This window comes from Thalassophryne amazonica, chromosome 11, assembly GCF_902500255.1.
Source record: "Thalassophryne amazonica chromosome 11, fThaAma1.1, whole genome shotgun sequence".
Classification (NCBI taxonomy): domain Eukaryota; kingdom Metazoa; phylum Chordata; class Actinopteri; order Batrachoidiformes; family Batrachoididae; genus Thalassophryne; species Thalassophryne amazonica.
The window spans coordinates 90,270,487-90,283,798 of NC_047113.1; the positions used below are offsets into that span (position 1 = coordinate 90,270,487).

Sequence of the window (13,312 nt, forward strand, 5' to 3'; positions counted from 1 at the left end):
TTCTGCACATCTTTTATTTAACAGAGGGACTTTGCGGGGGAGTCTTGCAAATAAATTAGCTTCACACAGGCATCTTCTAACTGTCACAGCACTTACAGGTAACTCCAGACTGGCTTTGATCATCCTGGAGCTGATCAATGGGTGAGCCTTTGCCATTTTGGTTATTCATCTATCCATTTAGGTTTGTTTTCTGTTTTCTTCCACGCGTCTGTTTTTTTTTTTTTTTTTGGGGTCCATTTTAAAGCATTGGAGATCATTGTAGATGAACAGCCTATAATTTTTTGCACCTGCGTATAAGTTTTCCCCTCTCCAATCAACTTTTTAATCACACTACGCTGTCCTTCTGAACAATGTCTTGAATGTCCCATTTTCCTCAGGCTTTCAAAAAGAAAAGCATGTTCAACAGGTGCTGGCTTCATCCTTAAATAGGGGACACCTGATTCACACCTGTTTGTTCCACAAAATTGACGAACTCACTGACTGAATGCCACACTATTATTGTGAACACCCCATTTTCTATTTTTTTTTTTTTTTTTTTTTTTTTTTTTTTTTTTACTAATAGCCCAATTTCATAGCCTTAAGAGTGTGCATATCATGAATGCTTGGTCTTGTTGGATGTGTGAGAATCTACTGAATCTACTGGTACCTTGTTTCCCATGTAACAATAAGAAATATACTCAATACCTGGATTAATCTTTTTAGTCACATAGCACTACTATTATTCTGAACACTACTGTACATTAGTATTCACAGTCTTTTCCATGAAGCTCAAGTCTGTAGACCTCCTAGACAGAATAGTCTCAATACACAAATCTGGGGAAGGGTACAGAAACAATGCAATAATCATGCTGTCTAATCAGTATGTTGATATGACACACCTGTGAGGTGAGATGGATTATCTCAGCAAAGGAGAAATGCTCACTAACACAGATTTAGACAAATAAGTTAACAATATTTGAGAGAAATAGGTCTTTCGTGTGCATAGAAAATGTTTTAGCTCTTTTGAGTTCAGCTCATGAAAAAAGGGAGCAAAAACAAACGCATGGCATTTATATTTTTGTTCAGTGAGTGAGTTCATGAGGTCCCCTTCCAATTAGGGCTGCAAGTAAGGTTTATTTTTGGAATTGATTATTAATTACCTTTTTCCATTTATTCACAATGGGCATTTATTAAAATTAAGGGTGACAGGGATCAGGGGGTGAGGGGCTGGAGTCTATTTCAGCAGTCATTAGTCGAGGGGTGGGATACACCCTAGGTGGGCCGCCAATCTATCTCAGGGCCGACATATATAGACAGACAAACTGGCACTCACACCTGCAGTTAATTTAGCGTCACTAATCCACCAAACCTGCATGTCTTTGGAAGTGGGAGGAAGTTGGAACACCTGGAGGGAAACCACGCAATCACAGGGAGAATGTAGAAACTCCACACAGAAAGGACCAGATGAGAAGCGAACCTGAGACCTTTACAATTACATTTCTGATTAATCTATTCATTATTGTCAGATTCATTGATTAATCCTGTGGTTAACTCTGAATAAATGACAACCGTAATATTTGCCAATAACTTAAAAATTCTATTCAAAACTTTTGTCATAAAAAATATTCATTTTACACATTTAAACAAAAAAACCTAACATAAAAAAGATATAAAAAGTAAGTCCCTTCGGCTGCTCCCTTGTTTGCACTCGGGGTCGCCACAGCAAATCCAAGGTGGATCTGCATGTTGATTTGGCACAGGTTTTACACCGGATGCCCTTCCTGATGCAACTCCACATTACATGGAGAAATGTGGCAGGGGTGGGATTTGAACCCAGAACCTTCCAAACTGAAACCAAGCGCATTAACCACTTGGCCACCACCCCTGCGGCTAATTTTTATTTTTTTTTTAACATAAAAAAGATATGACGTGGCAAAAATTAAAAAGGCATCCATTTGAAAAAGAAAAAAAAAATTGCATACAGTTTCTTCCTAAAACAAAAATATAAAATAAAATCAGTGACTGTTAACATGAAGTCTATGAATTAAGGAACAATTTCAAAGTTAAAATTTTATATAATGATAACATTAAAAATGCTCAGATGTCTGGAGCGTAACTGTATTTAAAAGGTATTTATTGTTGCCTCACAGGCAGGAGAGTTAATTATTCAACTGCAAAAAAAAAATTAAATGAAATAAAATAAAATTGTGTCAATATATGACAAAAGGCCCATGCATGAGTGAGAAAGAGAGCGGTGACTGAGTGGCATTCAAATTGCCAAAGCACTGATTGCAGCTGCAGCATCATCTCTGCTGTTGGGCTCTTCACTCCAAGTGCAGTGTGCATGCGGCACTCAGCCCGTGCACGCTGCACTCAGCCCCGGCATCAGTCAAACATTCATTCAAACCTTTATTTAACCAGGAAAAGCTCATCGAGATTGAAAATCTCTTTTCCAAGAGAGTCCTGGCCAAGACAGGAAGCAAAAGAGACAAAGTTAAAACAAACAAAAGAGACAAACAGGATAAAACATACATTGATACTCATGAAACATGTTAAAAAATAAGAATCATGTGATCATCTGTCCAAGCACCTACAGACTGATGTTTCAGCCTCCAAGTCTTGTAGTAGTGCTTTAAAAGTGTTGAAAGAGACCAGCTCCTGAAGTTTCAGGTCATTTTGCAAGTTGTTCCAGGTGAAGGGCGTGGTGAATTTAAAAGCCTTCTTTCCCCGTTCTGTTCTGACCTTAGGAACAGACAGCAACAGCAGATCCTGGGAACGCAGACTATAACTACCTGCGGCTTTTGTGCTGATAAAAACCTGGAGATACGAGGGAAGCAAGCCTAAAATACATTTGTAAATTAAAAGATGCCAGTGGCTTTTTCTTTGAGAAGACAGATCTGAACAACCAACATGAGAATACAACAAACAATGATGAGTAAGAGATTTTAAGTTGGTGACAAACCTTAAGGCACCATGATAAACGGAATCTAAAACACGCAGGCTTTGAAAATACGCATTCATGTAGGTTACGTCACCGTAATCCAACACAGACATAAAAGTAGATGCAACCTATCTCTTTTTGGCCTCAAATGACAGACAAGACTTGATTCTAAAGTAAAAACCTAATTTCACTTTCAGGCTCTTTGCTAGCTGCTGGATGTGAGGTGTAAAAGAGAGACTGTCATCAACTAAAATCCCAAGATATCTGTACTGAGACACTTGTTCAATTTGTACTCCGTGAGAAGAGGTGATTACTGGCAAATTCTGTGATTTAGATTACATACGCACAAATCTAAAATTGGATGCAATAAAGCATTTAGATTATGCCACAGGTGTGTTTGAGCATTGCTGGTATGATTTAAATTAGCTGATTTATGGTTTAAATCACTGAAAATAAATTATAATATGAATAATCAAAAATGATTGTTTTAGAGCAGGGGTGGGCAACTTGTTCCAGAAAGGGCCAAGAGGGTGCAGGTTTTCTTTGCAGCCACTGACTCCACCAGATGATTTCACTCATTAACTGATTCCATCTGCTCAAAGTGATATTAATGAGTGAAATCACCTGGTGGAATCAGTGGCTGCAAAGAAAACCTGCACCCTCTTGGCCCTTTCTGGAACACATTGCCCACCCCGTTTTAGAGGGAGCTGCATTCATTAAGACACCGAGTCCAGAGACAGATATCACCCTCTACATTGCTAAATCTGCCGCATATGACACAGAATATCTGAGTCAGGATGTTTGTCCCTGTTTGGTGGACAGCCGAGAGGCGTTTTGGCGTTTTTAATGAAAGCCTCTGCACTGCAGCAAATCTGCTCGTTTCAGCTGTTGCCAACAGTGGTGGCCTGGAAAGACAGTTCAGTACTCTAAAACCCACATATGGGTCATTGACGACCAGTTTGGGACTAAAAAAGGCAGGAAAGGTAGCATATCGCTTCTGTTCATTGAACAGTAAATTCTGAAATATAAACTCTTACAGCTTATTAGAACCTAATTTAAGTTTCATTGTTTTTGTTTGGAAATGTGATGAAACAGTAATGGACTGGAAAAGCAGCATATGGCTAACTAAGTAGCAAATAGGACTAAAACGCTTTCAGGTGTTGAACAATAACATTTCCCAAACCGAGAATTTCCACTCGGATAATGGAACATTGTAGTTGTGGTCATTATATTGAGCATGGAATAACCGTGTACATTTTGTATAAGTACCTTTATGTTAACATGTCAATAAAGATTAAGGCTATAACTAATGATATTATTTGTATAGTCTCATATAGAAAAATGAAATAAATACAAATTTAAAAAGTTTATTTAAATCAATAAAGGTCGATTAAAAAAATAATAATCAGAAGTCATGGTTTTTTATGAAAAAGTCTTCTTTCTTTTTTTTAAACCAGCCCTGTGTTTGAGCATAAACCAAAAAACAAAAAGATCAGATGACCAGAGTAAGATCCAGCACTGTTCAAAGAACAGTTATTCTCAGCTTTAAGAGCCAACACACCACACACAATCAATGCATTCATGTCATCCCCGTAGTCAATTCATGTCATCCCCGTAGTCGATGATGATGCTTTGTTGAAGTCCTGTTGGCAATGCACATTTTTACTCACCAATTTTTTTGAAGGATTCCCTGATCAACTCCAGCTCCTCGTCGCTGATGTTTTCTGTCATGCTAGCACCTACAAAAGCCGAAAACACAGTGTGTGTAAACACAGGCTTTGGACCGAGCATTTCACTTTAACCACAGTGATTTTTCTACTATCAACAGATAGTCTGACACAGTATCTCAGAGGGAAGGTGAACACAAGACAAGACCTAACTGAAATCACGCGTCCAACTGTCTAAAAGAAACTGCTGCAAAATGTGAAATCATTTCATTAATTCCCTTCCAATTCCATTTTGCAAGTCTGTGCAATCATAGCAAATTAATTCTTCTTGATAGCCATCATGGCAACAAATGACATGCACACTGGCTCAATCGTAAGAGGTACCTTGGAACTAGATCATTCATCCTTACATTTCACGTATCTGGGTCTTCAACCTTTTAGATTAGATTAGATAGAACTTTATTGATCCCTTGGGAAATTGAGATTCCAGCAGCACTGTATAGCAGCACACAGGGTAAGAAGCACACCGAGTATCAAAAGTGAAACTAAAAAATAAAAACAGTTTGCAATATAAAAACCAGACCATACTGAGTAATACTGGTTTACTGGCTTCTACTCTTCCTCTCATTCCCGACCTCTGTCTTCCTGTTACTCCTCCTCCCCCTGAGTGACGAGTTGTACAGTCTGATGGCTTGAGGGACAAAGGAGTTTTTCCATCTGCTGGTCCTGCACATGGCAAGGAGCAGTCTGTGGCTGAAGAGGCTCCTCTGGTTGCTGATGACGGTGTGCAGAGAGTGACTGGCATGGTCCATAATGTCCAGCTGTTTGTCCAGTGTTCTATTCTCTGCCACCATCACCAGAGAGTCCATCTTCATGCCAACCACAGAGCCAGCGCGCCTGATCAGTTTGTCCAACCTGGGTGTGTCCTTCTTGGACACATCCAGGCCGGACAACCTTTGAGGGGACATATGGATACTGACTGCAAACCAATCATAGCTGAGATTCATGTCAGCCAGCACAGGATGTAATCATTAAAAATTCATGGCCAAAGTGAACTTCCATGACCGTTTTATCATTCCATCTAAGAGGAAACAAATGCCTCCCAAAAACTCAGATTATAAGGTGGTAGTGTATTAAGAAAGACAGCGCTAACTGAAAGAAGACCTATGGATCATACACTCAACAAAAATATAAACGCAACACTTTTGGTTTTGCTCTCATTTTGTATGAGATGAACTCAAAGATCTAAAACTTTTTCCACATACACAATATCACCATTTCCCTCAAATATTGTTCACAAACCAGTCTAAATCTGTGATAGTGAGCACTTCTCCTTTGCTGAGATAATCCATCCCACCTCACAGGTGTGCCATACCAAGATGCTGATTAGACACCATGATTAGTGCACAGGTGTGCCTTAGACTGCCCACAATAAAAGGCCACTCTGAAAGGTGCAGTTTTGTTTTATTGGGGGGGATACCAGTCAGTATCTGGTGTGACCACCATTTGCCTCATGCAGTGCAACACATCTCCTTCGCATAGAGTTGATCAGGTTGTCAATTGTGGCCTGTGGAAATAAATAAAATGCACCTGTGTTCTTCGTCCATAACAGACGCCTGCCCATACCATAACCCCACCGCCACCATGGGCCACTCGATCCACAACACTGACATCAGAAAACCGCTCACCCACACGACGCCACACACGCTGTCTGCCATCTGCCCTGGACAGTGTGAACCGGGATTCATCCGTAAAGAGAACACCTCTCCAACGTGCCAAACGCCAGCGAATGTGAGCATTTGCCGACTCAAGTTGGTTACGACGACAAACTGGAGTCAGGTCGAGACCCCGATGAGGACGACGAGCATGCAGATGAGCTTCCCTGAGACGGTTTCTGACAATTTGTGCAGAAATTCTTTGGTTATGCAAACCGATTGTTTCAGCAGCTGTCCGAGTGGCTGGTCTCAGACGATCTTGGAGGTGAACATGCTGGATGTGGAGGTCCTGGGCTGGTGTGGTTACACGTGGTCTGCGGTTGTGAGGCTGGTTGGATGTACTGCCAAATTCTCTGAAACGCCTTTGGAGACGGCTTATGGTAGAGAAATGAACATTCAATACACGAGCAACAGCTCTGGTTGACATTCCTGCTGTCAGCATGCCAATTGCACACTCCCTCAAATCTTGCGACATCTGTGGCATTGTGCTGTGTGATAAAACTGCACCTTTCAGAGTGGCCTTTTATTATGGGCAGTCTAAGGCACACCTGTGCACTAATCATGGTGTCTAATCAGCATCTTGATATGGCACACCTGTGAGGTGGGATGGATTATCTCAGCAAAGGAGAAGTGCTCACTATCACAGATTTAGACTGGTTTGTGAACAATATTTGAGGGAAATGGTGATATTGTGTATGTGGAAAAAGTTTTAGATCTTTGAGTTCATCTCATACAAAATGGGAGCAAAACCAAAAGTGTTGCGTTTATATTTCTGTTGAGTGTAGTTGAAGGACAGGAGTTGATGAAGCTACAGAATGATCCGCATTTGGGTAAAATCCTGAATCTGTTTTTTTTTTTTTTTCTTCTAATGTGGGCAGCACACTGACTGTACTGTTGGTCATCTACACAGATACAACTGCTGTGTATAGAAACAAACCTGCATAACCCACCCAATAGTACTGCTGCAGAAGAAGAAGAATTCTGTCCCCCACCTAATACAAGTATAATGGAACAAGTGTTTCTTGTGATTCAGGTGTAACTCCTCATAATGTTGACTGATAGTGTTAAATATATATATATATATATATATATATATATATATATATATATATATATATATATATATATATAAAATCCAACAAAAATAAGGGGACTGTCTTAATGAAAAGCCATTTTGAAGCACAGAAAACTACCAGCCATTGCACAAACACTGGATATAGTCAATATAACAACTTCCAATGTCCAGAAAAGGCACCACTTTTGTTCAGAGTAGCAACAATGAAAGGGTCGACATGGAGGGACAAACACTGCAAGAGCAACGACATCACCAGTGACTTCTACAGGGGAGAAGAAGAAGTCTTTAATGTGGTTTAATGTGAGTTTCCAATCCACCGGTGAAACAAAAGACCAAGAGCAAAAATAGAGAAATCATGCCACACACTGCAAAATAGTGGTGGAAGTGATCACAGTTGATCTGTACAGACTGTACCCCCCCAATGCATGTAAACCACGAGTTAACTTGATTTTAAAGTGATCACTGCATTCATTTTGTAAATGGAATGTAATTGTGATAAAATCACTGAGTGGAAGAAATGCAGCTGCTTCATGCACACGCAGTCTGTTTAAAAAGAAGAAAAAAAAAACCTGCCTCATGGGGAGACAATCGCTCCTGCTGTAGCTGCACGCTCGCGCAGCCTGTTCTAGCCTCATGCGCTGCTACAAACAACAGCCTCAGTGGCCCTCTGAATACAACTACAAAAAGACGGCTTCAAGCTGATTAAATAAGGTGAAGCACAGACTGCATCAACTGCCAGTTTGTCGATGGAATTTATCTTTGTTCACACACACAGGACAAGTACACACCAACACCGAAGGGCAACCTCCCTCCGCCGCGGCGTGTGAGCGCTGGCTGGTGTTGGGCGAGTCCTGATTCATATGATTCATTCACCCAGATCCTATTACCAACCCAGGAGCCAGGAATCTGTGGTTCCATTAACCTGAATGCTCCACCAGACGGTGACTACAAATTAAAACACTGATGTTTCACGCTCCTTATAAACCATACAATCCGTTAAACACACACACTCACACACACACCCTAGTCTCATGAGCGGGGATCTTCTTGGATAATGTGAAACACAGTGCACTCTGGCTGACATATGTGATACTGAGTACATCAGGTGTGATTTGTTGTCAGTGGGAACCACAGCAGACTCTGCTTTACTTATTACTTGATTTTACCAGCTTTGGGCATTACAGAGTTAAAACATGTTGCACAACACTGATTTGTGCTGTGGTTTAACAAAAAGCTCAGTTCTTAAGGGGGTTAATAGTTTTGTTTCTGTGTACAAAAGTAAAATAATGTAAGCATCCAAAATAAAACAAAGATGTTTAGGAATGCTGTGTTGAAAATTCCTTGCTCTTTTTTTTTAAAGCAATTAACATTAAATTTCATAATTTTGTCCTCATCTCTTTGTGTGTAGATAGGTAGATACACACACACACACAAACAATGTATTTCTAATGAGATTCTAACATTGGTATGTGTTGTCCTGTGACTGACTTGTTCCTGCATCCTCTTGTTATTTACAGACTGAAATTCAACTCCTTCACGTTGAAAGGAGCCAGCTGAGGTGGTTCGGGCAGCTCCCTAGGGAGGTATTCCAGGTGTGTCCACTTAGACCTGGGGAAGACCCAGGACTAAGAACCCAGAACCTTCCGAACTGAAACCAAGCGCATTAACCACTTGGCCACCACCCCTGCCACACACACACACACACACACACACACACACACACACACACACACACACACACACACACACACACACACACACACAATATAGTCTTTAAATACACCTTGCCTATCCTCCTGGTGTGTGGCCACCAGGTGGCAGGGTCGTGCTACATCTGACTGACTGTAAAGTATCTTCTTGGGTGACCTCACAGCAGGTCTTCTGTTCTGACATGTTATTGCACAACAAGTAATTATGGTTAAAGGCTTTTGCCAGTTCCATTTTGTTGCTGTTGCAGTATTTTTTATTCCTTGTTCTTCCCTGAGCTGTTGTGATGATGATGATGATGACGATGATGATGATACTGCCTCAGTGGAGATACAGCTTCAGACAGATGAAGCTACTCAGCAGGGTGTCAACATTACAAGATGCAAAAAAAAAACAAAAAAAACACTTTCAACAAATGCAGGGCAAGCGAGACATCAAGTGTTCTCAGTTCTGTTAAGAGGAAGTGCATTTGTGCTCAAAGACATGATCCAGGAACGTTCTGTCATCCAGAGTAGACAGGTCCACATGTGGTCCAAATCCAGATCCTGGTACACTATATCATACTCTAAGGTTTGCTGTGCAGTGGATGGGGAAGAAAAACAGAACAAGGGACCTGTCCTGAAGGACAAGTAGGTCCTGTCTATAGTGAAATCGGTTCATGCAGAGCAGGTGCTGTGCTTCCACCCAGAGGTCAGTCGATGTACCCTTTGTGGACAAGTGCGTCAGTTTATGTGCCACGTCCAAACAGGTCTGTATACCCACTGTGGAGTGTATTGTTGCCTAAACTTAAACATATGAAGCTCAGGCTGTGCTCATTTTCATTACAGGCGTCTGTTAAAATTAAATTCCACCGTTTATATATTAACTACCTGTATTTAAAACACAGTGAATTTATCATGAAATATATCTTCTGAATCAGAAGCATGCTTGTTTACTGTGTCATTGTGGTATTGATCAGAATCCTGACAGAACTTCCCGCTCAAACTTTTTGAAACAATCGAATTGAAAAAACGTCATGTGAATTTACATGTTTAATTTTAGTACATGAACAACATCAGCTACACTGGAACGTTGTTTATATCAGTGAGCTCCTTAATGAAAATCAATCGTCAACCTGAGGTCACATGAAATGAAGACAATGCGAAAGTGCATGTTAAAATGTCCAACCTTAGAGCAAAAATAAACATGTTTACAGCTTGGTACAAAAACAAAACAAAAAAAAAAAAACACTTTTGGTCTCTATAGATAGTTTACTCCTCCATGACAACTGTACAGGGGGTCAATTTGTTTTCTAACTTCTTATTTTGAAAAGTTTTAATCCATAAAGTTCTGTATATTTGGGGTGTGTGGTCAAAAGGAAATTGTTAGAAAAACCACAGTGCAGTCCCCCAAAATATGATTTAATAAACACCCGAATAAGAGGGGCGTCTTCAGGCACCTTTAGTCACATACGGAGCCACCCTCACTCCACCCTTTTATGCATTAATGACTTCATCATTTACTGGCTGTGAACCAGGCTCCACCCACAACATAGGGCAGACACGGGCTTCATTTTGGCTAGTCCAGTGTCACAGACCGAATGGTCCCCCCTAAAAATTGGTTGCAAATTGTTAAGCAATTGTTAAGCAAAAAGTCTATTGATGTCGGTGGATTGAATCATTTCTTAACGATTCTCGAAAAGAACCAGTTCCCGATACCCACCCCTAGAAATGATGCAAGCACAGTGAAGGCAGGGTGGACCAGTTTTTAGGGGGGACTGTTTGGTTGGCAACACTGGTGTCGCAGACTGAATGGTCCGCCCCTAAAAATCGGTACGCCTTTTGCATCTGCGCATGCCTCATATCGGACCACAGCAGCACGTCTGAGATGGAGTCTCTTCACCCAAAGCAATCAAATGGATTAATGTGATTATTAACCACCAGATGATAAATGTAAAACCACTTGAATCATTCTAAAGTCAGTTTTAAGCAGAAACAAGGCCATTTTACGCAGAAACAAGGTGAAATTACATGACGCTTTGAAATGTCTGACGCGCAGTGAATGCATCAGCTAGCAGCTTGTTTAGCCGTGGTGCTTTGATTGCTTCTGCCTTTTATGATGAAATAATGCTGAATTTATGTGGAAATGACTGTTGTGATAAAGCTTCAGATATGTGTTGCTGAGATAGATGATGACTGGAAGGGGGGCCAATTTTTAGGGGGGACTGCTCGGTCTGCAACACAGGGTCTCTACAAAAAACCAGTGGGTGACGACACACAGACTTTGTCCGGCGTATATACACACAGTCTATGGTGAAAATTCATTTGTCTTTCTTACGCACCATCTCTATCGCTCCTCTAGTTTGAGTCAGTTTTGGCTGATTGAAGAGTTTTCTCAACCTTGTAATCTGCTAGATTTAGATCACCATGTCAGCTGCTATTTGTCGTTTCCTTGCACACCTTCACTACTTGTTCTTGTTTTGTTTTTTAAATTCCTTAAACTTAATCATCCTCCACCTTTTAAATCACCTGGTGTCATTTCTGGATCCTCTATTTCTCCTGAAATACCACAATTTTGTGAAAATAAATAAATGAATGCCTATACTCCCTCTACCTGCTTCCCAAAACCTGCACATGATAAAAACACACAGCAGCAGCATTGATGGGTCAAATCCTTCCTGAAACAACCAACACCCTTTGCACACCCCAAGATTACTTTGCTTATTGGTACTGCAGAGTACAAGACCGGGTGTCCAAGCACCCGCTGATATCCCAATCCTTCCTGATCAGACCCAGAAAAAACAGATCAAGGTCATCGCCCTGTGAACTCAGAGAGGGCTGAGAGCTGAACTCAAGTCACAAATATGTTGGATCTGCCAGAGTTTGGTGCGGCGCAAAGGCCACACATGGACGTAATAACTACAGGTCCCAGCCAGCGGCAGCTCATTACAGTGTCTTCTGTCAGGCGGTGGCGATATATATATATATATGTACAAGGTTGGGTAGGATTACTTTGAAAGAATACATGTGGATTACATGTATGTATGTACATACATTTGGATTACTTGTAATCTGATTACTTTTGGATTACATTTCAAAGTAATCCTACCCAACCTTGTGTGTGTGTGTGTGTATATATATATATATATACACATAACGGTGGGAGCGGTGTGATATTGCCATGATGAAGGTATGCACTCTAAGTGTCACTCTAGTTTATGCTTTTTTGGACAGAATGTAAATCCCCATCCACCTTTATTCATCTGCCACATTTACTGAAAAACGAAAGCAACCCTTTAGTTGTAAATACTTTAAAAGTGTCAGCAGATAACAGGATGATTATTTTATGTAGCTACTGTAACATGAACCATGTCTACAAACACAACACACAGTCAAGCTTATTTTAAACTTGTGAAGGCTTTAAAACAACCTCTTAAATGAGCTTTCATGCACCAAAAAGGAATAGTACCATAAAATAGAGGTAAAGAAGCAATAAATACGAAATTATGAATGAAATACTCATTTGTCAAATATCCAAAACTGCCCTGAAGCAGTATTTTAAATGAACTGTGTTGATAAATTAAAAACTACTGAAGTAGGATGTAATTGTTTTCTGTTGTTTGTTAAACCCAGAAGGTTTCTATTGATTTTTTGTTGTTGTTTGTTTGTTTGTTTGTTTTTTTTTAGATGAAAACGCTCTAAAAGCGGCTCGTCTCACCTGAAGTCTGCTGGCGTCTCTCAGTCAGAAGCACTCGGGGGAAATGAGTCCCGTGTGTCGGTTTTCCTTCACTTCTCTGTCCCGTTTTCCTCAGCTGACACCGCCCTGCCGGAACAGCCGGCTCCGCCCCTCCGCCTCGCCCCTCCATAAACAAAAACGAACGAACCCTGTTCATATACCCTGTTCAAAAAAAAAAAAAAAAAAAAAAACTCTACTGAAAGTTATCTGACAGCGTCTGTATGTCACACCAAATTCAACATGATCATTCCAGAGCATTTTTTAAGCTGTGTGAGAATGCTTAAATTATATATATAACAAATATTTTTGATGACTCATCATGTACCCTAAATTTAATCCAATCAGATTGGCAAACTGTGGATTTGGCTGAGCACACTTGACTTAGTTCATTAGTAGTGGGAGGAACACGGAGAGTTGAAAAACATGCCGGGCAGGTGATCTGACTAGCTTTATCATTGTTATTTTTGGTTTATTGCTATATATATAGAGAGAGAGAGAGACAGAGAGAGAGAGA

At 40.5% G+C, this 13,312-nt stretch overlaps 1 protein-coding gene across 1 annotated transcript in view; it reads right to left on the bottom strand.

Annotated features, from left to right (window-relative positions):
- Positions 1–12,862, bottom strand: part of LOC117521007 (plastin-2-like) — a 59,156-nt gene extending 46,294 nt beyond the window's left edge. The window contains exons 1-2 of the mRNA XM_034182335.1: positions 12,781–12,862; positions 4,591–4,659 (exon numbers count right to left, since the gene is read on the bottom strand). Of these exons, the coding sequence (XP_034038226.1) occupies positions 4,591–4,651 (61 nt within the window). The 5' untranslated portion in view covers positions 4,652–4,659; positions 12,781–12,862. The remainder of the gene's footprint in view (positions 1–4,590; positions 4,660–12,780) is intronic.
- Between the last annotated feature and the right edge of the window lie 450 nt (positions 12,863–13,312).